This window comes from Pelecanus crispus, chromosome 12 (assembly GCF_030463565.1).
Source record: "Pelecanus crispus isolate bPelCri1 chromosome 12, bPelCri1.pri, whole genome shotgun sequence".
NCBI classification, from domain to species: Eukaryota; Metazoa; Chordata; class Aves; order Pelecaniformes; family Pelecanidae; genus Pelecanus; species Pelecanus crispus.
Genome location: NC_134654.1, coordinates 26,450,803 through 26,477,000, shown reverse-complemented (window position 1 = coordinate 26,477,000; position 26,198 = coordinate 26,450,803). Strand labels below are relative to the sequence as shown.

Genomic DNA, 26,198 nt, shown 5'->3' with positions numbered 1-26,198 from the left:
GAGAAGTTCCTGGGTCCCAGGCACAGGTTGGCTCGTGGGGACCAAGCTCGGGGGGGAAGGTTCAGCCGTGCTCTAAGCTAGGAACTTGAACTCAAGCCTCCAGAGTTAACGCACAGCTAAGCCATTAAGCTCCTTAGTTTCCACCACCTCATTAATAACATATCCTCTAAGGCCAAAGGAAAACACAATGGAGGGATGGGAAAAAGAAGAGCCCGATTGCATTTAAGAATTTAAATCATTTTATTGCTTTACCTGCCATTAGGACAATCTATAACAAAAGGAATATAATATAATATATTAGCACATACAGTAAATCAGACTTATATAGTCAGGTAACAATACAAAAATGGTCCTCTGGTTGACTATAGCTTTCTAGGGCAATAGACTTCATAATTCGCTAAAGGTGGACTAGCAAAAAATTACTTCTAAAGCCCTGAATGTTAGCTAAGGCAAAACTATGCCAATTGTGGTTTCAAACATATTTAAATTGCACACAAAGGTAAAGCTATAACTGTGATTAATATTTAACTCAGACTTAGCTGATTTATCTTAAAATCTTGTAGGTAAAACTACAAAAGGGAGTAAACAGCAAGCTAAAAAGATGCAGTAGTGAAACTTGATTAGAAAGCCTTATATAAAAAAAATGTGCATTTTTTTTGTGGAGCTCTAGCTAGTTTACACAGTTTTTGGTGCTTTAAAGTAACACAAAAAACACGTATGAAGAAAAAACCCGGATAGAGTCAAAACTTAAGAAAACAGTTTTACCAAAAAAAAGAAAAAAGGTAGCATTAGCTTACTCCTTAAGGACTCTGGCAGAAATCCTCTACTCAACATCTTCTGAAGAGAGAACTCAAACCACGAGCGTTTAAATCCCGTTACTGGGATTGCAGGTTCGGAAATACCCTGAAACCTTTTGCAGAGGCTTGATACCCTCCGTATTATTTTGCATCCATTAGCAGACTTTCTGATTATCTACATGCCTGGGAGAAAGTGGGTTGAATTTGAATCCGTATCACCTCAGAAAGGAAATAAACTGAGGGCTCCATCATTAGAAGTAGTTGCACAACAAATGCAAAACTGCTTGCTGTCACTCCCAAATACAAACCTACACTACTTTTATATAAATTACAGTTTAAAGGAAACCTTAAAAATTGCCTACCATTATTGAACCGTGGAATTCAGTAAAAACTTTTGGGAAGTATTGGTGCGCACAGAATAATGGAACACAAAGCTGGTAAATACTGAAATACATTTAAGACTCCGCAACATATTGAACTTGGAAAAAAGAGTGAGTATGAAATGCGTGTCATGTAAATTCCATAAGCAAGGAAAGAGAATGCACCTTCTGTATTTAAACTAGATTGACGATTAACCATTTTAAAAAAATTATGAATTGACCGATTTAAAAACTTAAAATAACTGAGTGTCGCAGGAAAGTTATAACATTCACTTTTTCCTGCCTCACATTCTCTACTAAGAATAACGGCATCTATATAGACCAGCAATCTTGCCACCTGCAACGGACGCTGGCCATAAATACTCAACATTTATTTTCCCTGGTAACAAAGGGTCACCCGAACTGATGATCATTTTTTTAAAAAGTCAACTGAGGAATACAAAGCAAGCAACAGTCACAGGGAAAATAAAATGTTTGCTTCCAATTTCTACATCAATCTAAATACTTGAACATCACTAACAGCTGGACAGCTGCACCATTCTTACACCAATCTATGTACTAGAGACCAAAGTCAGGCATTTTATGTAACATTTGGTTCTTGCCACTTTGAACAGGAAGAGTTTTAAATGGCATATCTATCGTTGAAGAAAGAACAAGAAAAAAAAAAATCGGTTGCGGCAAGTCAGCAAATTAAGTAACAACTGCAGTAGTTCACCAGAACTATTAACCTTGAAAGCTTTGATTTACACTTGACAAAAACATAACTAAGCAATCTTAAACCAGCAGACACAGGAACAATTATACTGTTAAATTCCAACTGTGGCTTTCTTAGCAGCTGATGCCTCACGATTGAACCCAGGATTACAGTACCCAGAAAATTTAAAAAAAAAAAAAAAAAAAAGAAACCCCCCAAGCCCCAAGAAGCTCAATTACAAGGGCAGTTCTCATTTGAAAAGGAAATACAGCAGATTATGACCACAGCCTTAAAAATCCATCCAACAATTTGAGAAACAGCTTTAAAGAAAAAAATTTTTCCCCTTCTCTACTGTCACCTCCTTACTCTATGGCCATCGGCATGGCGCCAGGAGATCTCTCCCTCGCTGAAGCAAGGCTGCATTTGCCCGAGTTGGACACTGCTGCACAGAGAGAAGCCATAAGAGCAAACGTCTCCATAGAACTTTTTCTATTAATTTAATGGGACAGAGAGCACAGAACTAATATGCTCTAAATTAAAAATAGTGCCATGATAAGCAATACTTTTTTTTTCTTTTTTTTTTTTTTTAAACAGACAGGAAGCTGCAAATGCCAGTGGCAATGTGGCTCTGCACAAGGGTAATAAAGCAGTCTGCATTCGTGAAGCATGGTTTGGATAGGGAGGAAGGTTTCAGACAGACAGCGATACAAAACTGTTGTACTGCTGGATGTTTCGCTTGAGGATATCTGAGCACGGACCCAGGACACGTTCAAATCGGGGTCGATCAAGCTTTACACACTTCAACAGGCCACGAGCAACAACTGTGGCAGCACGGGGACGGTTCATCAACAGAGCTATTTCACCTAGGGCAACAAGAAAGGGTGAACAGTATTAAAAAAAAAACCAACACGCAGAAGAGCTGAAGAAATTACCCTGCTGTATTTCAAACTGCTGCAGGATTTGAACAGAAGGTAATTCAGGTTTTAACATGGATCAGAACAAGTAGCTATGTAGTTACATTTGAAGCAACACTGAAGGCAGCTGGAAAAAATCTACTTGTTTTTTTTATTAAAAAGCCTGTCCACATTTAAGTCTCTGAAAAAGGTCTAAAGAATTTTCAACACTGAAACATGACCTTTTCTCAATACAACCAATTAACCACTTAATTCTCCTAGCCAACAATGAGTTATTTTTCTAATATGTAAGGTATGCCACTGTTCAATTCTGGTTTTTCCAGGAAACTCAGGACAAGACGACCATGGTATTGAAGTAAAAAACATTAACACACAAGGCAGAACCCTTTGACCCACAGCCAGCCAGAATCAAGAATTTCACTCATCGTCCGCAGCCCCATGGCTAAGTATCTTGAAGTCCCATTGGATTCCCATTTCATAAGTTATGCACAAAGATGCCAAAAGCTTGGTTTCAAATACCCGTTACAACTGCTAAACAACATATCTGGAAATGAAGTTTTCAGCAAGCCCCTGTTTCCAGTGGCGATAACAGCTACCCCGAACATTCCTAGCACCAAGCGTGAAAGAAACCACAGCATCAGCTTTTGGGTTGGTTTGTTTTTAAGCAGTTGGGCTGGTTATCTCCATGTTCAGTGCTCCTTGGAGAATAAATCTGCCTGCATTATCAGAAGGGATGTTCAAAAGAAATGAGAAAAACTTTTCCTCTGTGCCCAATTAAAACTCTTGAACTCGCTAGCCTCCAAAACACAGGCTTGCAAAAGAGTAAGTAGGTTCTAAGGGAGAGTTAAACCCCTGGGGGACAGGTCTGCAGCACCTGAATGCAATGGTAGAGATAACATTTAGTTTATGAGTGGGGAAACTCAAGAGTACACATCAAGGGAAATATTAGAAGAGACTGAAACGACATACGTAGAACAGAAGTCTAGTACTAGATACTGAGCTAAGCAGACCTTTGGTCAGATCCGCTCCTATTAGTGTGTTCTCGAGTACATCCCACTTCAGGCCTTGCAACAGAGTATTTGTTGATTACATCATCTACAAAGCCAAAAACCTGAAGAGACAACCAGAAGGCTTTAGCAAGAGGATTGCTTAGAAAGAGTAATAAGGAGGGAGGACCTACCTTAAATATGAGAAAAAAGCTGGGGTGTTTTTTTTGGGGGGGTTGGGTTTTTTTGTTTGGTGGTTTTGGTTTGGTTTTTTTTTTTTTTTTTTTTTTGAGAGAGGAGAATATTTAAACATTAAATAGTAGGTTCTGAACAGGTTGTTTGCTTTGTTTCAGACTCGCAAGCCACTTTTGTTCTGAACCCAAAATAAGGCTGCCAGGAATATCTTGTTATACACCGTTACTTTATACTCCAAGAACACTCTGTGAGCATACATACCCAGTCCTTATCTGTGATACAAAATAAATCAACATGCACCAGACAAGTGATTAGTTCCATGTGAAGATTATATTGAAGTCTTCACAAGTAAGTATTTATAATAATAGGATCTTAGCCTTTCTCTTTGCCAGCACATGTAAGCTTTTTCAAGCCAAAGCAACTTATATACCACATAACTTTTAGCTGAGCAAGAACACCTTCAATGGAAGGAGAAAAGACCCCGATCTGCACTTGGCAAACTACGTCCAGAGTACCACAGTTTCAAGGTCCCCAGTACAAGATGCTGGCAAAGCAGAGCAAGTCCAGCAGTGCCACCCAGATGGTTATGGGACTGCAGTGCAGGATCATAGAATCATAGAATGCTTTGGGTTGGAAGGGACCTTGAGAGATCATCTAGCCCAACCCCCCTGCAGTGAGCAGGGATTGAACCGTGACCTTGGCATTATTAGCACCACGCTCTAACCAACTGAGCTAACCAGGCTGGTTTTTTTGATGTACAAAGAGATGCTGAAAGAGCTGGGTTAGTCTGACCTGCAGAAAAGGCGGCTAAGGAAGGAATCGGGGAATCATACTGCTGCCTTCAGCTGCATAATGAGCGATTATAAAGACAAAACGAGACTACTCTCTGCGCAGTGAAAGGCAGAAAGAAAGCAACAAGTTGCAGAACAGGAAATTCTTGTCAAGCACAAAGACAAAAATTCTTCACAACAAGGCTGGTTAAACAGCGAAAGAAACTGCCCAGAGAGGTTGTGGGATCTTCATCCCTGGAGACACAAGACTCAGCTGGACACAGCCCTGAGCAACACAATGAAATTTCAAAGTTAGCTCTGCTCAGAGTGGGGAGGTCAGACCAAATCACCACCAGGCCCCTTCTAAATTAAAGTACTCAAGAGCGATCACATTTCTGTGACATGCACGCACACCTGAATGCCAAGTGACTCTGAGACATTGAGTGAAACCACAAGAGTTAGCCAAATGGTAATTAAGCAAATCCATCCCATCACTATCATCCACAGCAGTCATCAACACAGCACAGGTAAAATGCTGACAGTGGTGTGTGTAATCATAGTTGTCACTATGTAACTCACCAAAATAATCAGAAGGTGCCAGTCTGCCCACTTCAACAAATTCTTCATTTTCTGATCGACGCTGTAACACTGCAGCTGTGCCCTTTAATAAATCACAGCAATTAAACAATTGGAATTTCCAGTATCACTTGAAACATTTGAGTTCCACAAGGAATCAGCTGCTTTGCAGAAAAAACTGTTTACGATGCCTCAGTCTTTAAAAACCACTTCACAGTCCTTGCCTAGTTCACCAGACTGCTCTATAAAAACAGCTGGTCCTCCCTCCTACCTAAGCATAAAATGTCTTGGGTATTTACGTACCCACAGTACTGATTTCTTCCCGTTTTAATTCATAACACTAAGAATATTACAGCATGGCTAGCAAAAATTAAAAAAAAAAAAAACAATCCAGACAGAAGACAATGATACCACTAGCAAGACATTACTAGCTGTCTAGAACAGGTCTCTACTCTTCTGGGGGAAAAAAAAGTTTCAGCCAGGAACTTGTTACTTTTTTCCTGAAAGTACCATTTGTAAAAATAGCAAAACTAAATATAAGCTTCCACATGTCCGGCAAGATTACATTTCTTTAGCAATTCTCTACAAGAACATTCTTACATTTTGGTTTTCTCCAAGTGTCTATTTAGGGGCAGAGGGGCAGAATAAGCCATGTTGTGTAAAAAAAAAAAAAAAAAAAAAAAAAAAAAAAAAGGCAAAGTAAAGTTCTGAGCTTGCACTTTTAATTTTGACCTTACTTACCTCCAAGATAATGAAGAACTCATCTCCCGGCTCTCCCTGGACCACAATCTTTTGCCCATCCTCAAACTGTACCGGTTCCAATGCATCAGCTACAGTGAGACGCTCCCACTTGTCCAGAGATTCTGTAGAGTTAATGGCTCATTAACAGAGTATCTTTTCAAGGCACAAATTATACCTTTTGCTCTGTCCTTATACAGAGGTTAACTTATTTCTGGCTACATTTGTTCATCAGATATCAAGAACTGAATCAGAATTGTTTTGGAATGATGCAGAAAAGCAGTACAGGCTTTGCAGTCAGTAACGGATTACGACAATAGCCTGTAATCATACTAATGCTGGGTAACAGCTTTATTACAATATGGCAATTTATTCTGCTTCAGAACAAAAGTCTCCTCACTTACCCAATATAGATACTTTACTAAGGAATTCCTCATACATCTTTCTCTTTCTTAAAGTACTCCCCTACAAAAAAAAAAAAAAACAAAAAAACCAAGCAAAGTAAGTTTTCTACTGCATGTTTTACATGAGGCTTCAAATAAAACTTCAGACAAAAACATATTTAACCAGACATACCACATCCTGCCTCACAGACCCCAAACACACAAGACTGTATTCCAATTTCATTATTTCAGTAATATTCCAGAGTTCAGCAACCTTCATAAAGTACTTAGCATTTATTGCAGCCTTCATGTTTCTTAAATGCACTCTTACCGTATAACCTTAGAAAATTCACATACATGCTCAAGTTAGTTACAACTGCTGTTCACATGCGCTACTTACGCGTAGCAAGCTAAATAGCAGAATCAAAACAACTGACAAGTTAACCAGTAGGTATCGCATTTTTGGTCCAGTTTAATATTGCATTGGCATTGTTTTGTTCACTAATGCAAGATTCCCCCTTGCCCCGTGCCTGACAGACTTACGCTGGGCGATCAGCTTCCCGATTAACAAAAGAGAGAGCGGGATTTTGAACAAGTAACTCCAGCAAAGGACAGGCACAGATAGAAGGTCAAACTTACAGCCAGTGTAAGTTGAGTGCAGAGTAAAACCAAAAGCGTAGTTCTAGGTTAGCACACAGCTACTCGACTCAACAGCATAAGCCACACATCAGCTAGAAAAATACTTGCCATCAGGATCCTTCTATAACTATCTCTATCAATGCCCCACAGCTTCACATTTGTCTTCGCTTTGACAGTTGCAGCACGGGGAGTTCCATATATAAGGGCAAGTTCTCCAAAGCTTCCACCCTCACCAACGCTGGTTGCCCACTCGTTGTTCACATAAACCTGAAAGGCAGTACATGGTGATAAGCCGAGCCCACGGCGTCTTGTGAGCTGGTCAGAGACTACGTGAAGCTCCTGCCACCCCGTATTTCCTTCATGGAAAAGGGAAATTCCCACAGCTGTACAGAGTTGACCATTTGGGGGTTTCATCAACACTTCACAGCCAACCCCAGTCCCAGCCACAATTTTTACTTTCATCGACAAAGGGACTCTCTTCTGCATCACATGCACAGAGACTGCCAGGTAGACTCCCAAGACCCTTTGATAGGAAATAAAATCTCAACACAGTCTCTGTCAGAGAAAGCTATGGATTGGTTGGACTAGAAAATAAAAAGCCTGGTCATTCCTAAAGCCTCTCCCACACCTCAGCTAGACTCCACCCTGCACTTGTAAAGCATTAGTACTGTGCTGGTGTCTGAATCATTCATTTTGAAATGCAACACAACTCACGATCTGCACAGCCGACTGAGCCATGAATGAGCAAAGAGGCTCCAAAGCAAAATACACTTCTACAGGTGAGAACTTATTATGAGAAAAGCTGCTAAAGGAAGGACCTGTGGAAGAGGCCTACAAGTATCAGATTATTCCTCTGCTAGGGATGCACGTGTCATTAATAAACTACCAATAATGCTTACATCCATTTCTCCTTGATCAACAACATAGAAGTTATCACCTTCATCACCTAAAGAAGAAAAAAAAAGATTTTAATATATACTAAAAAGAGAGTAAAGCTATGCAAGCATTCATGTTTCACAACTGGTATCACTGACACCTTTGATGGTTAGAATCTAATAAGGTTGGCAGAGACAAATTTTGCACAGCTTACACGGTGAAATTTCACATTTTGCTGATTTCACACTCCTCTCAGTCCCGTGAAAGAGGACATCTACTGGTACGCCAGAGATCAGCAGCATTTCCAGGATTACTGGAAAGGCGTACCGGATCCATAAACTGACATAACATGTTCTACAGAGCCATCACATGACAATCTTTCCATTGGATAACATGCAACAACACCGCATCTTCCTACAGTTGCTCCACTCCTCACTTTAGCATGAGCTGTGCTTCAGGTAACATAGCAAGAAAGGGTCACTGCATCAAGACAATGCTTTTATTTTCAAAAAAAAACCCCAAACTAACGAGAGCACTAGGGCAGAGTCTGCTCACCATCTCCAACTTATTCATCAAAGTAAACATTGCCACTTGCCTTGCTGTATGACAGTCTCTCCTGCAATGTAAGTGACAGGGAACATTGCATCAAAGATGTCACTGAAGAAAAGGATATCAAAATTAGACAAATGCCTGGACAACTGCCATGCACACACGCATTCATACATCTGTACCGCCAACCCATCGATACTTTTCCTATAGCCTCTGTATGGTTACACCGACTGTTGTAAAGAGGCTGTGCAGCTTGGTACATTATGACACCTTCAGCTCTTCTGAAGTCTGCACTTTAAGAAACTTTCTTTAAGGATGACAAAGATTTCTTCCTACCTTCTTTCATTATCATCAAGATGGGCAAACAGCACATTCTTCTCAATAGCTTTTGCCAAAGCAGCCATAGTCTTATAATCTTTTGGAATAACCTAGGATATAATCAGAAAAAGTAACCGATTAATTTTCTGAAGAAAAATTTCTGCATTCCCCTGGGTAAAGAAATTATTCCATTGCTACAAAACGCTGGCTGAGTTTTTCCAGTTTCTTTCAAGCACTACAGATCTCAAACCAAATATAGCCAATGTTTACAGCCAGTTTATGCAGAAGGTAAATAAAATCTTGTATTATTTTATGCAACTGTGAAAGCATCATTCCATGCTAAGTTTGTAAAGTTTTTTTGCAAGAGTACAAGTATCTGTTCCACCTGTGTTTTCCTATCAATAGCAGCAAGTCTGCTCTGCCATTAGGCTAAACGTAATGTTGTTGCAGCTGTCGAATAACTGGAAGCACTTTATTTATACATGTAATATAGAAATATATGTACATATAAATATGTATTACTTCAAAGGGAACAGGTCTATGTTATGCATAAACGGTTTAATTGCACAACAGTTTATTCTAACCTCCAATTAAACACTTACACAAGTCTGCTTTTTACAGTTATCACAAGACTTAACAGGCTACAAGAGCTGTGCTATTTAATACGCTGGATAGAAGGTGGTCTTAGATAAACTCTTGGGTTGTAGATGCAATTTTTAGCAACGTTTAGAAGTTAGAGCACCTTTCTAACATAAGATGCAGCATCCTCTTCTGTATAGACTTCTGCACTGATGGCCCCACGCCTTCTTCGACCCTTTACCACAGGGTTCATAGGAGGAGGAGGAGAGATTTCATCCTCCCGTGAGTCTGAACGTGAACCAGACTTCTGTTGATTCAACAACTGTTTTGTTTCCTCCTAAACAGGAAGGAAGACATGTTTGTGTCACATAATCCAGTAAAGCAAAAAAGCCATTACATATTATACTCCAATTTAGTCTGCCAATGCAAGGGAGCTTCCTGTGTACTATTACTCCCACATTAAAGTAAACAGGAGACCAGAGCAACCAAGATCAAAGGCCTTTCAAAATAGATGGCAGATATGCCTTTCATTCATAACATTCATATCACAATGGTGTTTATTTTAATAAGTTACAGTAAGAGTTTAATAAATTAAGAAGTATAAACAAGTTGACCGTACTTTCCGCTAGTACATTCAACAGGCAATGAAGAAATTCTGAAAATGCTAAGAGGTTTTCCCAACTGTAAACCCAGCAGTTCTTTCCCTCAGCTGTGAGGCGTTAAGCCTTTTTTGATTTGAAAGACAGAAGAGCAATTCCTCAGAAATCCATGTTACATGAGAAGCTTTTGAAACAAGGTCAAGTCATGGACCAACTCGATACTCAATAACCAACAGTTATTTTAGGAAAAAGAAATGCGAACACTGCTTACAAAAGAGCTGGAGGAAGGATGCTAGAGGCCAAGCAGTAGGTTTTTTCCGCAAACCACCCACCTGTCAACTTTGCACAACGTTACACATTTTCCCTATTTCCCTCAGTTACCTGTTGTTCTGTGTTGTAGTGATACTGCAGAAGATTAGAGTACTTACAATAAAATGAAGTCTAACTAATTTGACACATAGAAATTTGATTCTTTTAAGTACCAGAAGATTCACCTTAATCAATTAAAATCAGATTAAAAACAAAACAAAAAGGCCAACCTTGGAGCCAAAGTGTTTGCATCGTAACAGCTCAAATGACTTTCTCCCAGTGTTAAGGAAACAGGGGTTTGTTTTATGCCTTAAAAGAGCAAGGAGTCATCTGTTCTCCGAGAGCTCCCCGCACTTTTAAAAGCTGGGTTTGTCCCAGTGTCCTTGATCAAGCCGTCCCCTGCCCAGCTGGGCAGCTTGCTGCTTGGCTGCCACGCTCCACTCCGGAGGTGCACAGAGGCTATGTATAACAACAACACTTTAAGGAAAGAGACATCAGATAACCATTACAGTGAGTTTACATTTTACACTTCCCAGATAGCCAAAGAGCAAGCACTGATCCCTCGAATTACATTTCACTTCCTGCCTTTTGCCCATTGATAAAATAGTGCTACATTTCAAAACGATGGGGGCAAAACATTATTTCAAACCTTGTTTCTATCTTCTGATTTTAGAGAAACAAGTCTCAACTGAGACGTTGTTAAAAATAGCTTGAGCAGTAGTAAGTGTTCGGTTTAAACTGCCTCTCTACAAAGCGGGCAACGCCACCAACCACAGAAACGTACTGTTCGTTCATACATGGAATACTTAACGCATTAAAAAAACCTTGACGCTTTTTAAATAAGTGAACACCAGCTGCTGTATTTCTTCCACTAGCACATAATATATAAAATATCGAGACCCTGTAACTTTCAGAGATAGAAGCACTTCAGCAGCGTTTAGCAAGGGAGCTGTGTATTAAAACACTGTTCAACAAGAGACTCGCCAAGGTAACGGCCCACTCCAGGAACAAGGAAAGTGCACTAGTAGAAAAAGTACAACTGGTAACTTCTGCCTGATCTGAGATTTAACATTACTGTATTAAAAAGAAGTATGATAAGGTCGGGCATGGACACAAAAACCAGTTACAGGTAGGTAAGAGAAGACTTTAACTTAAAATATACTGGCTGTTCTAAACAGTCTATATACATGCTCATCGAGAGGAAGATTGCTCCCGAATGAGACAAATCTCTACATGTTCACATCACACATCGCAAGACAACACTGTGCCATGGAGTACGTGACATGCTAAAACCTCACTGTTTTCATAGCAGTAGCTTTTCATGTATTCGTATTTTTAAAATACGTTTTATATATGTGGTTTAGTATCAGAAGGTATATTACACCAACAGATCAGAGAAAAATTACACTAGGACCTGAAGAAAGAGTGGCAGCTGTTACTCCCAGTTACCTTCGAGTCTAGCCAGTGTTTATGAGTGAGAAAATGTATTTGTTCAGGTTTAGAAGCTCCTCAAATTAAACACATAACGGACAAAGGCATTCATTTTGCTCTGTACTGATCAGCATAACAATACCTGGATTTTAAAAAGGTTTATTACTAAAGTTAGCCTATTTATTACATCCAAGTGTTGATCCTGGTTGTCCAGCTGACGGAGCAGAGTTTTCAGTGTCAGTGACCACTGAAGGTAAGTATTATTTTTCATGACAAGTAAGAAATTATTTAAATGGAATTAATTACAAATAGGAAACATTAAAGAGATGAGACTTCACATACTTATATTTTAAGACTATCAACTACTAAAGACGACCTTCACAATTTCAGAATTATGTTTTACACTGTAGAGTCCAGCATCTGGTAATTGTCATCACACCAGAACCAGTCTCAACTTCTATCGGTTAATTTGTATTTAATTTATATCAGCTCTCCACATACTTTAAAAAAAAATACTCAAAGCTGAAAAAAAAATCAGTGTTGAAAGCTCTGCCATAAATTTACAACTCTGCAGAGTATATCCTTCTTAACCACCATGTTTTGCAAAACAAACACTTAAGAAATAGGAAAATATTCAGGTGTTTTGGAGGCAGGGCAGGTGGTGGGGAACAGGTACAGTGAGTAGATGTCAATCACGCTTCATAATTCCAGCTTTCTATAAAGCCTAATATGCACATAACTGCATTACACACAGTATTTCAAACATGCACTTATTCCAGTGGACAGCCATGTCCAATATCCAAGATTCATCTGGCAGGCTGCAATAATGATGTCTACATTAGATTTCTGTAGCTCAAACTACATTACACAGCCAAGCACAGCACTGGATAGCTATTAGCTTTTAGTATGCATTGTCATTACCAGACACGTTTGCACCACAAAGAGAACAGAGGCCTTAGTACACCACAAACAGATAAAATAAAAACATGGATACAATCAATGTGTAGTAATTAGATTCATGTAACAGCTTTCATAACTCCAAAAAGGACATCTGAATTCCTATAGTAGCTACAACGACCTCAGAGGCGGTAATTTTAATGTTTCTGAACATAAATTCAAAAGCATGTTTAAAGGTCTTCAATGTATTTTAATAACATGACAGTGAATCAGCTCTGTGCGTACGTGCTGTGGAAGAGATGACTCGTCAGGATAACTAGAGAGAAAATAGCAACCTCGCTTCAGTTTTAAATGGTGTTCCTTCAAAATTCAGTCTTAAAAAAAAATGCATGCATATACTGTGTCTCAACCTCAATTTCATCCAGTCTAACAGATGAACAGATTTAGAAAGTATATTGAAAAGTTATTTTGCTTTATTAAAGATGTAACAGACATTACTTCTGGAAGGTGAAGCAGATTCCGTTTCAAACATTTTTGCTCTACCAGAGCTAAGTACCAGGTTAGAGGTGGTTAATAATAGTACTTAGCATTTGTGCTTTCCAGACACGGATGTCAAAGGAGTTTGCTAACATAGCACAGGATGTTCACTGTTCTGTTACTTGATAGCTATTAAGGCACCGCGTTACCTGGTTAAACTAAGACCAGTCCAGTAGACTGAATGGTGAAATTACTTAGAGAAAGCTGCAGCAATTTTTAAATTCAAGAAGGCAAGAAGAAAAATGCCCGTTTCACTTTTAGCTACAGCTGCACTAGTGGGCACGTATAACCCATGCCAACACAACTCATGAAAGACCCTGACCAAAACTGTAAGAGTAATTTAAAGGGGAAAAAAACATTACCTAAGCAGTTTTATTTTCAGCTTCCTTATAGGTTGACAGAGTACACAGACAGCCTATTTGCATCAGAATAAAATCACCAAGAGTTATTCAACTCCAGAATACATGTAATTAAGTTCAGAGCAAGACTTGTTGTCTTGCTAAAAACAAATTAAGTTTCCTTTAATCTTAAACACTGCATGTTGACCATAAGTCCACGACACAAAAGCATCCAAATATTCCTATTTTATATCCCTACATATGGATTGGTTTACAATTTATTCTAAGTGCAGTAATGCAGTTTACTTTGTAAAGTTTTGTATGTCAACACATGTGGTGACATTTTAAAAATTATCGATCTATCAGTACTTAGAAACTTGAGAATCCAAGGTGGGGAAGGAGGCATGGTAACAGGGAGGGACAATGGATTTTTAAGAACCTGATTACTATGTGGCTTGCTGCTGGTATTCCCTCTGAAACAGAACATACTCAAGATGCAACCACACAAAAAAAAAAAAGTAGTCAGACATATTATAGAGTTGTTCTTCATTTAATAAGCAAAATGTTCCTCAAATACATTGTGAGTATAGGAGGTTAGCTTGCAGCATTTGGTCATTTTCTAGTATCTACCTTGAATACTTCCATTAAAAGATAATTTCCACTATACACACTTATGATCTCTAGTGTTAATTTCTTTCTTCTTTACATCAGCAATTAGTAACTAGCTAGAATAAAAAAAAAAACCAAAACCCTCCCATATACAACAAGTACTGAAAGCAGCACCTGCAAATGACTGCTGTGCAAGGTCACAGCTACGTCATTTACTAATGGTGTATTCTGAATGGAGTCGTCGTTTCTAACCTTTCCTCTGCATTAGCCTTTAAAACCTCCCATTTTCACAGCAGCTTCTTTTTCTATCTGCTTAGATAGCGATACATAAAACAAACAGTTCAAAAGAATATGAAATCACTGTTTCAAGTATGACCACTGAGATGACCAAATGCTTTCCATTCCCAAGATCTCAGAACGCTTCCAACAACAACAACAAAAACACCAAAGAGACCTTGAGGACAAACGCTAGAGGAACAACAAAGCAAAACACCAACACCAAACTCCCAGAAGGCAGCAGAAACAGGTTTGCTCTCCTACAGATTTGGAATGCAAATACTTCTGTTTGACTTCAGCTAGGCCTGGATAACTACCACCGGCCTACTACTTCTGTGCTGTACCCAAATTATTGTAAACCATTTGTCTCAATGTAAGAAACCAAATGCCTATCGCCAATACCTAACCGAGGTCAAACACCATGGTTTTCATCTAACTACAGACACGATCGTGTATGCTATCTATCAGCTCCTATGAGTAAGCAGTAGATGGGGATTACATCTGCATCCCAGCTGGGTAAGTCTCCTTGTCAGCTTAACGTTCTGCCCTACACGCTTCCTTGTGACAGAGGTGCTTTTACACCGTGATCAAGTGGCACAAACCACTGGAAAATACGATTTGTTTTCCAAAAGCACCACTTCCAATTTCAAACAGCTAATATGAACACTGGTCAAATCCGAAGCTCAAGCTTCTAAATCACAAAGTGATGATGTAAATCTAGGTTGTTCCACCCTCCTCCCCTCGCACTATGTATTTTTACCTTCTCCAATCTTTCAAAGTACTCTCTGAGGAATCCCATGGGTCTTTCAGGTCTCACTGTGCATAACTGTACAATGCAATCCTTCAGAAGTTGCTGGATGTTGTGTTTTTGGACGTAAAGTTCACATTCCCGAAGACTACGCTCCTCCTCGCTGCTGCTGCTGCTAGAAGCTGCCATTGCTGAAGATAAGAGAAAGAGGAGGTTAAATAGTGTGGAAACAAAGATGCTGCTGCCCAGTATAGTCAGGCATATTATCCTGCATTATCACCTTACTGATATCACAGCATAAAACTACCTTTATCTGTAAGACTAGTAACTAAGCTGAACCGTGAAAGAAAAAGCTATGAACTTATTTAGCACCTGGAAAGAAATAAAAAATCTGGGTGCTCTACAGCCACAGGCACAAAAGTAAAATCATTTGACTGAGCTGGAAAAGCTTCAACAACTCAAGACCTGTGAGCATTCCAAGTCAGTGAAGTTTTCACCTAAACTTTCTGCTGATTAAACCTAGTATTTCATAGGATTGGAGGCTCACTTCATCATCAGAGCCGTATGGTCTGTACGGGGTCACGTGGACGATGACCAGGAGATAGGTGGGTGGAAGCTGGGAATCTGAGAGGCAAGTATGAAAAGTATTAGGAAGTGAAACTTGTTAAGGTTGAAGCCAAAGCCAGTTCACCAAATGCCAAGGCAGAGTCCACTAATGGAAATTATAGAATTACAGGCGTTTCTCCTAAAAAACTACTCTCCAGCTTAAACTGGTCCATACTTCGTAACTATCTCCGTGGATACACTGCAATCCCAAAAATATTTCTTGAACTGTAAATAATCAAGAGTACATCTTTCAAAACATCTGTTATGATGCCAGGTTTTCAAGAGACTTTAAAATTACAGTGTCAGCTGTAACACTTTCAAAAATGTCCTTAAGCAGGTTTTTTTCCCTCCTTTTCAGGTTATAGAACCATTTTAAAGTATATTTTTACATATATATGTAAACATTTCACATCACTTTTGTCATAAAGCAATTAACACTGAGACAGCTAAAGAAACGGGCAAGAATTTCTCAGGGCATTTTTGATGAAATGTAAAGAAAGTTACCTGGTACAGGGACAGTGGCAACAGCTTATGAATGTGCAGTAAGATATGTTGATCCCAGGATCAGCTTTTGAAAGGGAAAAAAATGGATTCAGACAAAACGATTTTGAGAAACGACAAGTCACCGAAAAGCCAAGCGGTGCAGTCATATTATGGGTTTTATCCTACTGAGGCAGCAGATTGAGAAACAGAGGCCACATAGGCAACACAGCACTGTGCCCCTTTGAGTTATGCTGCTGGAGATGACAGGAAGACGAGAGTCAATACCAAATTTCTAAGACTTCAAACAGGTTTCATTCTTGTCACAGTTAATCCCTGCATAAGTATCCGCAGACAAGTGTATTATGTGTTGCATAAACACCAAGTATGGACTTCACATGGACCAAAAAAGTGCCTTAAAGTTCTCTAGTTACTTCTTTTGTTTTGATAACTCGCAGAGCGAAGGTCAGTACTAATTAACAGCCCCAGAGAAATTCGGTGGCTCCGTGACAGCCTACAAATTATAATCTGTGGAAAAAGCATCACACTCCTGACAGACGGTAGACACGGGCCACAGCTGCTGGTGAAGAACAGCAAGACCGGTGCAGAAAATACCAAAGAAATAATGAAAACTCCGGCATTTTACAAAGTATTTTTTTCGGCATATTGCAAACCCGGAGTTTTCCAGAGCCCCCCGGAGGCACGGCTGCGCTCAGCCTGCCGCCAGCCGCCCGGCCCCGGCCCGGGGCTGCCCCGCCAAGGCCAGCCCGCCCCTCACCGCAGGGCCGGGGCTGCTCGCCGCTCCCCCGAGGCGCCTCCGCCGCGGCCCAGCGGGGCGGCCGGGCAGCCCCACGGCAGCGCCAAGGCGAAGGTAACGGCCCGGCGTTCCCGGGGAGCGGCGGGGCGGACGCACGGATCCCGGGCCGGGGTTTGCGCTTTAGCGCCCGAACGCCTCCGTGCCCAGCGCCTGGAGGCGACGCCCGGCGCGGCCCGACGAGCCCGCGGGGGGCCCCCCGCAGCGCGGCCTCTCTCCCCCCTCGGCCACGGGGCCTCCAGCCAAGGCAGGGAAGGGGACCCTGCCCGCTCCCCCCGCCCCAGCCCCGGGGGCTGCCGGCTCCGGGCCGCTCCCCTCAGCAGGGCCGGCCCCCGCCGCCAAGGCCGCAGGCCTCCCGCTCCGCGCCCTTCCCGCCCGGCCTTGCCTGGCCTCGCCTCCCCGCCCCGTCAGGGGCTGCTCCGCCGGGCCGGGCACCGCCGCTCACCTGCCGCGGGCGGCTCCGCCGGGCCCTCACCGCCCCCCGCCCCTCCCGGCCCGGCCGCGGCCTCGGCGACAGCAGCGGCGGCGGCTCCCACCGGAAACCAACTGCCCCGGCCAATCACCGCCCGCCGTGACGTCAATGCGCCTCGCTCTCACCCAGAGCCGTCGCCGCGGTAACCTTAAAGGGGCAACGCAGGGCGCCGCCGCTCCACCGCGGGCGAGCGCAGGCCGGGGAAAGCGGGGGGCGCCTTTAAGGCGCGCGAGGCTGGCGGGGAGGGAACGGCCGGGGCGCTGAGGGGAGCGGGCACCGCCGGGACGGGACGGGACGGGCCCCCCGGGGCCGCTGGGTCACCGCGGGCCGGGCCCCGCCGGGCTGGGCCGTGTCCCCCCGGGGTCACCGCGGGCCGGGCCCCGCCGTTCGGGCTGGGGAAGCGGCCGGGGCGGGGGCCCTCCCCGGGCGGAGAGAACCCGCCGGCTGCGGTAGCGGAGGCCGCCGGGGGGCGACGGGAGGAAAGCCGCGGTGCCGCTCCCCTGGGTAGGCCTCGCCCGGAGCGTTTGAGAGCGCTAGCCTTGGCAAAATCCTGCTCCACGGCGTGGACGGTGGAAGGTGCTCCGGCCAGTATTTAAATGATGGCAGTAATTAGATGAGGATACGGCTGCGGGCCGCCGGTGAACGTTGGCCTTGACACTGCCGGGGGAAGAGATCAGAGACTGCTGAGGGGGGAGAATAAACTGTGTTCAAGTTTGGCAAAGATTTCACTGTAATTGATTTAAAATCCGCATGCGGAATGGCTTTGTATGTCTTCACAGCTGAGATGCGCCCTCTGAGTCCCTTCGCTTTGCGTACCTGAAGCCCGTAAGGAGTCACCAAAGCACCCTTCGAGTCCCTTCGCTTTGTGCCTGTGAGGAGTCACCAAAGCGCCCTTTCAGTCCCTTCGCTTTGCGTACCTGAAGCCCGTAAGGAGTCACCAAAGCGCCCTTCGAGTCCCTTCGCTTTGTGCCTGTGAGGAGTCACCAAAGCGCCCTCTGAGTCCCTTCGCTTTGCGTACCTGAAGCCCGTAAGGAGTCACCAAAGCGCCCTTCGAGTCCCTTCACTTTGTGCCTGTAAGGAGTCACCAAAGCGCCCTTCGAGTCCCTTCACTTTGTGCCTGTAAGGAGTCACCAAAGCACCCTTCGAGTCCCTTCGCTTTGTGCCTGTAAGGAGTCACCAAAGCGCCCTTTCAGTCCCTTCGCTTTGCGTACCTGAAGCCCGTAAGGAGTCACCAAAGCGCCCTTCGAGTCCCTTCGCTTTGTGCCTGTGAGGAGTCACCAAAGCGCCCTCTGAGTCCCTTCGCTTTGCGTACCTGAAGCCTGTAAGGAGTCACCAAAGCGCCCTTCGAGTCCCTTCGCTTTGTGCCTGTAAGGAGTCACCAAAGCGCCCTTTCAGTCCCTTCGCTTTGTGCCTGTAAGGAGTCACCAAAGCGCCCTTTCAGTCCCTTCGCTTTGCGTACCTGAAGCCTGTAAGGAGTCACCAAAGCGCCCTTCGAGTCCCTTCGCTTTGTGCCTGTAAGGAGTCACCAAAGCACCCTTTCAGTCCCTTCGCTTTGCGTACCTGAAGCCCGTAAGGAGTCACCAAAGCGCCCTTCGAGTCCCTTCGCTTTGTGCCTGTGAGGAGTCACCAAAGCGCCCTCTGAGTCCCTTCGCTTTGCGTACCTGAAGCCCGTAAGGAGTCACCAAAGCGCCCTTCGAGTCCCTTCACTTTGTGCCTGTAAGGAGTCACCAAAGCGCCCTTCGAGTCCCTTCACTTTGTGCCTGTAAGGAGTCACCAAAGCACCCTTCGAGTCCCTTCGCTTTGTGCCTGTAAGGAGTCACCAAAGCGCCCTTTCAGTCCCTTCGCTTTGCGTACCTGAAGCCCGTAAGGAGTCACCAAAGCGCCCTTCGAGTCCCTTCGCTTTGTGCCTGTGAGGAGTCACCAAAGCGCCCTCTGAGTCCCTTCGCTTTGCGTACCTGAAGCCTGTAAGGAGTCACCAAAGCGCCCTTCGAGTCCCTTCGCTTTGTGCCTGTAAGGAGTCACCAAAGCGCCCTTTCAGTCCCTTCGCTTTGTGCCTGTAAGGAGTCACCAAAGCGCCCTTTCAGTCCCTTCGCTTTGCGTACCTGAAGCCTGTAAGGAGTCACCAAAGCGCCCTTCGAGTCCCTTCGCTTTGTGCCTGTAAGGAGTCACCAAAGCGCCCTTTCAGTCCCTTCGCTTTGCGTACCTGAAGCCCGTAAGGAGTCACCAAAGCGCCCTTCGAGTCCCTTCGCTTTGTGCCTGTGAGGAGTCACCAAAGCGCCCTCTGAGTCCCTTCGCTTTGCGTACCTGAAGCCCGTAAGGAGTCACCAAAGCGCCCTTCGAGTCCCTTCACTTTGTGCCTGTAAGGAGTCACCAAAGCGCCCTTCGAGTCCCTTCACTTTGTGCCTGTAAGGAGTCACCAAAGCACCCTTCGAGTCCCTTCGCTTTGTGCCTGTAAGGAGTCACCAAAGCGCCCTTTCAGTCCCTTCGCTTTGCGTACCTGAAGCCCGTAAGGAGTCACCAAAGCGCCCTTCGAGTCCCTTCGCTTTGTGCCTGTGAGGAGTCACCAAAGCGCCCTCTGAGTCCCTTCGCTTTGCGTACCTGAAGCCCGTAAGGAGTCACCAAAGCGCCCTTCGAGTCCCTTCGCTTTGTGCCTGTAAGGAGTCACCAAAGCGCCCTTTCAGTCCCTTCGCTTTGCGTACCTGAAGCCCGTAAGGAGTCACCAAAGCGCCCTTCGAGTCCCTTCGCTTTGTGCCTGTAAGGAGTCACCAAAGCGCCCTTTCAGTCCCTTCGCTTTGCGTACCTGAAGCCTGTAAGGAGTCACCAAAGCGCCCTTCGAGTCTCTTCGCTTTGTGCCTGTAAGGAGTCGCCAAAGATCTCCGCTGCGCTGGCGGGGAGGTGCAGACCCTGTGCAAGGACTTGGGGGAAAGTGAACCCTGAATCCTGCGTCCGCTGATCCCCCTATAGCTGAGAACATAACTCAGTTTTACAACTCAATGTTGCAACTGCCGCAAGAGCTTTTAAAGCGAAATTCACCAGCGCTTAACTCACTTGGGAGAATCGTAAAACATACAACCAAAATGATCCCAGTAACTAGAGTTTAATGTCTGTTTTGAGATTAGAAGCTATGGGTGCTTTTGCAGTGACATGACAAGCTGTCAGGAACTATCTGCCCTGGTGTTTCTTGTTTACTAGTTCTCATATTAAAGAAATAAAGGATAACAGCTTAGGTGTAGATCTCAGATCTGCTTTTACGACAGACCAAAGCTAGCCCCTGAGTTCACATTCCTTAAACATCTGACAGCTTCTGTCTGTTACAGGGTAATTAGAAGCCAGGGTCCAGCATTTTCTGACATTAAGCCAAAAGCTGGAACTCTTACAAAAAGTATGAATTGTAAGGAATCAATATTTGTGAAATTAATATTTGTGAAATTGTCAGAGTACAGTATTAGTAAATATCAAATCTACCTGCTCACTTGGTAACAGAATATTTCTTTCTGTAAGTGAAGACCACTAGAAGTTACTGAACACTGGAAAAAACTTGGGTATGTTTCCCCCTACACGCTTTTTTATTATTATTATTATTTTTATTTTCCCTTTTTGCAAGCTGTCTGCTATTGTCACATCTCACTCCTCCTTGTTTGGACAAGTCCCGGTGCTGTTTTGGGATAGATCCCATCTGGAGCAAAGATCAGACCCGTACGTAAAACCTGTTCTGCAACATTCTCTTTATTAAGAAAACAAGTATACTGTTGTACAGAGTGCTCTTGATGCAGTCTTTTCCTGAGCTCTGGAGCCAGAGATTTGGGATGGCAGGGCAGGAGTGTAACGAAGGGAGCAGAACAGGCTTTCAAAAGGAGCCTGGTGATGCCAACCTGAGGTCCCTCTTTTTGCCGTGTACAGCTCCTTCACCGCCAGCCAGCACTGGTTTATCTCTGACAGTTAAATCACACTTTTCATAAGTGTAAGTTCGTACATATTCATGTGTTAATTCTTACACCATTAAAGAGGTAAGTTAAAACCAAACAAAGCCCTATTCCATTTGGTCTGGTCTGAATTACAGTCAAACCCTGGTCTTAACTGCCTAATTAAACATTCCTGAGTCAATAACTTGCATTACCGTCAGCACTATTCCCACAACTTTCGTTTCAAACAATTTCATGCATTAGAGTTTCTCATGAAGCAATCTGTTGCCTGAGGCTGTGGCTGCTGAAGACCGGAGGAGAGCTGCCCAGGCTGCCGGCGGACGATACCAACGCAAGCCTCAGAGACATAGAGTGATGCAGCCAGCGAGTCACCGGGAAGAGGGGTAAGGTGGGGACTACGCTTTCACAGACCTGTCCTAGCTGCTTTTAGTTACGTTGAATAAGAACCCCGTAGAATCATTTTTCTAGTTCAGTTTCATCTCCTCTCCTGTAGCAGAGGCTGTCCTCAAGTACCATTTTATTCATTTTTTAGACAAATCTAGAAGTCAGTCCTGGTTCAAACCCCAATGGCAAGGACCAAGGGTTAGCACGGTAGTGATTTCAGTGATGGTAGCCATCGCGTGTCCTTAGTGGTGGGACATTCAGTTTCCTCGACTGGTAAATACTGGCAGACTCCGAGCACGGATGAGAAGAGATGACTCCCCAGGCAGGGGCCGCGAATCATCATGTGTCGCAGCATGGACTTGCAGAAAGCTGCAGATAGGACTTCCTGAACTTTAGCAGCCTGATTGCTCTCATTTTCAAACCAAGAAACATTGCCTGAAGTATGATACTTCTAGGCAGATTCTGGAAGAAAATATCCAAAGATATTTAGGTCTCTGCAAGTTAAGAGGAGCTGGCTACCTAACTACCTTGGAGAACCTAGACCAGTATGTCAACTCATTTTTATAAAGTACTCTACTGTTAGGTTTCTGTATTTAGCCTTTCAGCCTCATAAGGAGGAGTCAAAAGTACTATTTTCATGATTAAAACCAGCAGCCCCCTTCAAGATCATCACAATTCCTTCATCAACTGAGTGATAATGCCACCTCAGCATTCTTCAGCGTTTGGCTCATCTCCAGTCTGCATTAAGTCAAGTAGGATACATATTCCTGGTCTCATAAAAGACCAATAAATTTGTCTGTAAAAAGCATCTGAAATATCCCAAGTGGGAAGATAATTTGTTTGCTTTTTAACAAAGTGTGCTGGTTTTGGCTTCATATTTGGCTCTTTTCTTCATAGTAGCTAGTATGGGGCTGTGTTTTGGATTTGTGCTGAAAACAGTGTTGATAACACAGGGATGTTTTGGTTACGGCTGAGCAGGGCTTACACAGAGCCAAGGCCTTTTCTGCTCCTCACCCCACCCCAGCAGCGAGCAGGCTGGGGGGCACAAGAAGTTGGGAGGGGACCCAGCTGGGACAGCTGACCCCAACCGACCCAAGGGATGTCCCATACCATACGACATCATGCTCAGCGTATAAAGCCGGGAGAAGAAGAAGGAAGGGTGGGACGTTTGGAGCGATGGCGTTTTGTCTTCCCAAGTCACCGTTACACGTGATGGAGCCCTGCTTTCCTGGAGATGGCTGAGCAGCTGCCTGCCGATGGGAAGCGGGGAATGAATTCCTGTTTTGCTTTGCTTGCGTGCGTGGCTTTTGCTTTACCTATGAAACTGTCTTTATGTCAACCCACGAGTTTTCTCACTTTTACTCTTCTGATTCTCACCCCCATCCCACCGGGGGGGAGCAAGCAAGCGGCTGCGTGGGGCTTAGCTGCTGGCTGGGGTTAAACCACGACACAAAGCTTCCCAGAAATTCTTACAAAGACTAAATTTATTACCCTAATTTTTATGGTGCTATTTATCAACGTGGTGATCAACAGTAATAGAAGCTAAGAATGGTCACTGGGAAGGAAAGAAGTCAAGGCTTTCTATTCTGCTTACCACCATGCAATCATATAAACCCCAGAGAGACACTGGCTGACTCCGTATTATCCTGCAAGCATAAAGCATTGCAGCACTCGCCGAGGAAGTAAATGAGAGCACGCTGGCATGGCGGGTTAGCTGGAGGGAAGGAGATCCGGGACAAGGCAGCCGGGTAGGAAGGCTGTGCGTGGAACAGCAAGGATGACATGGGGAGAGGGCACAAGGAGCAATGTTAAAGGGGTGTGAAGAGCAGCTCAGAGCTGGAGTGGTTGAGGAGTCACTGGATCCAACTGAAAGGAAAATGGAAAAAAAGAAAAAAATCATAGATCACTAGGCCAGAAAAAATACCTCCATGAGCAATTGCACTCTGCCAGGAATAACAGTGGGGCAGTGATTTGGGGAGCTCAGGGAAGAGAAAGTTTTATGAGCCAAGATGAGAAATAAGAGCATACAAGAAGTCTACCCCTGCTGTGTGCGTAGAACAAAAAAAAAGCTTCTTGATGGGTACTTTAGTGGCAGCAAAACTAACAGCGCCTGTGGGTGTCTGCTGGGCTACACGGGAGTTACAACAGCAGGGTTTTCTACTGAAGATACCATCCCAATGGTATCATGTTCTGCCCATGAGGTACCACCTCGGACAAGCCACTGGGGTTGAAAGCAAATGAGTCAAACAAGTGTTGGACTGAAACAGTCAATGTTTGTGTCCCCTCCTCCAGTTTTATGTGTTAAATCATGCAAATCTATCACCCTTAATGTACAAACAGGGTCCAAAGAGGCACAGCCCAACAATGCAGCACTGTCTTGATCAGAGTGACTGCTGCGTGCGCGCCGTCTCGGGGTGGGGGGAATGGGGGATGAAGAAGCTTTAGTGGTACAGAACCCCATCGTGACCTCTGCCTGTGGGCTAAAAACCACTCTGGACCCTGAAAGCTGGTGCGTAGAAGCTGGCTTTGGTCTTGCTGCGCGTCAACCGGGCAGACAGTTGTGTGAAATGGTCTCCAGCGCGGAACGAGTTTGCTTTGAGCAGCAGATCTCAAATCATTTCCATATGTTACTTTGAAGAAGAAAATGACTGGTAAGACTCAAAACAGAGTAACCAAGAGCCAAGAAAAAAAAATGCCCTGAAGTGCCCAGATCTTAAAGATAGGCCAGTCAGGGAATCCATTTACATCTGCAAGACGTGCCTGCTGCAACACAGCCCTTCACACGCTCAGCGTGGTTCCCAGCTGGAAGGCTTCCAACACCCAAGGGGCAATGTTGGGAACATTTTACCTCCTGAGTAAACGCTGAAGAGCTCAGCAGCGTGAGGGAGGCAGTGCAGCCAGCCGGGGTGCCGTCATTATCTGAGGTATGTCACATAGCTCTCCTGTGTTTGCTTAAGGACGGGCTCAATGACACTTTGAAAAAGCCATGATACCCTGATTAAATTCTAACAGAAATAATTGCCTGCCACCCAAGCGTGCTTAACTTGAACTCAATGCTCTCTCTTTCTTCTGACCTCAGGAGTTGTGTCTAGACCGGCAATTAACCTCCACCTCAGCAGTGGGGCAAGCAGTTTCTAAGCACCCTCCTGAAAATATTTATTGGACACTCCTTGCTTAGGTGTGTATGCACAAGTCTGAAGGACTTAAGGGACTCTCTCTCTCCTCAACTCTGAGTGAGGACGGGGATTAGCACAGTGGGAAATAGATGCAGGTCAGAGTGCTAAGCTGCCTCACAAGAGCTGGGAGATAGAAAACAGCATCCGAAGCACTGAAAAAAAAGATCCTGTGAGGCTCAGTCCTCCAGAGAGAGAGGGAAGGAGATGGGAGAGCAGCAGGTCTTTGCCTCCTGCAATTCAGATACGAACTGTCTCTGCCTTGAGTCGTTAACGTTATACAACCTCTGGGCTGCTTCAGCAGTTGGTGAACTGCCCAAGCATCTGCAAATGTGATCCTTGACTTTAAGATCTCTCTGACGCAAAGCGAATTAAAGAGCAAAGAGACAGTGTGCAGCTACTGTTGACTTCTTTTCCCGGAACACATGTGAAATAGTACCAGTGTTTGTTTTGTAATAGAATGTAAATACCCCCATTGAAAAGAATCCTCAGTTCCCGTGCTTTTAACATAGAAGCAGTCTGGGGAGAGCTCCCTCTCCGAGCATCATCTGTGACACAGTTCTGTTGCAAGCTAAATGCACACATAAAAGCATTCAAAACAGCCATTTCCTTATATGCTTGTCTCTGAAAGCAGGTGGCAAAGTAAACACATCATGCTGTCGGTCAGATCCACTATTCTTGGTCTGGACTGACATCTAAACAATGTCTGGACCGACATCTAACAAACTGGCTACAGAATCAAACGATTTCTGATGCAAGTTTCTGCCTCCCTCCCCCCAAGATAATAGAACGCTTTCCCAGATGGAAGGAACCCACTTTAAAAACAATAGGTCTTTGAAATGTCAGCTAAGGCTTGCTTGGCATGTGCTGTGTGCCGCAGGAATACGATATAGCCTTTTTCATTCTCCAACTGTAACCCTTAAAACTGAAGCAGCAAGATTATTAAGAGATGCAGGTCTGGTTTCCCGCTCTGCTACTGATTTCCAGCCTCTCCTGTGGAAGCCTCTTAGCCTCACTCCATCTCCGCTTCGCTCAGGAGGATGAGGATAAAAGCGCTTTCTGGGCTGAGGATGAAGCCAAGCTCATGAGACGTTTGCGTGCTCCAGTAATGGGGATCAGCAGTTGAATTACTTGAACAAGGTTCAAGCCCGTCACAAGAGAACTGATTCGGTATGGTCTGCAAAAGAAGTCTGGAAGCTGCGTCCACG

At 44.1% G+C, this 26,198-nt stretch overlaps 1 protein-coding gene across 2 annotated transcripts; it reads right to left on the bottom strand.

The window, feature by feature from the left end:
- Positions 1-2,061: 2,061 nt before the first annotated feature.
- PRKAR1A (protein kinase cAMP-dependent type I regulatory subunit alpha) lies at positions 2,062-17,507 on the bottom strand. Of its 2 annotated transcripts, XM_075719971.1 has the most exons (12): positions 17,484-17,507; positions 16,249-16,312; positions 15,151-15,329; positions 9,558-9,731; positions 8,834-8,925; positions 8,544-8,605; positions 7,972-8,018; positions 7,181-7,339; positions 6,455-6,515; positions 6,054-6,175; positions 5,316-5,397; positions 2,062-2,734 (listed from the first exon to the last, which is right to left on the bottom strand). In XM_075719971.1, the coding sequence occupies exons 3-12, from the start codon at positions 15,325-15,327 to the stop codon at positions 2,562-2,564; spliced, it is 1,149 nt and encodes a 382-aa protein (XP_075576086.1). In that variant the 5' UTR covers positions 15,328-15,329; positions 16,249-16,312; positions 17,484-17,507; the 3' UTR covers positions 2,062-2,561. The 2 variants fall into 2 exon arrangements, with proteins under 2 accessions (XP_075576086.1, XP_075576087.1); XM_075719972.1 differs by lacking the exon at positions 16,249-16,312 and having other exon boundaries at positions 17,484-17,500.
- Between the last annotated feature and the right edge of the window lie 8,691 nt (positions 17,508-26,198).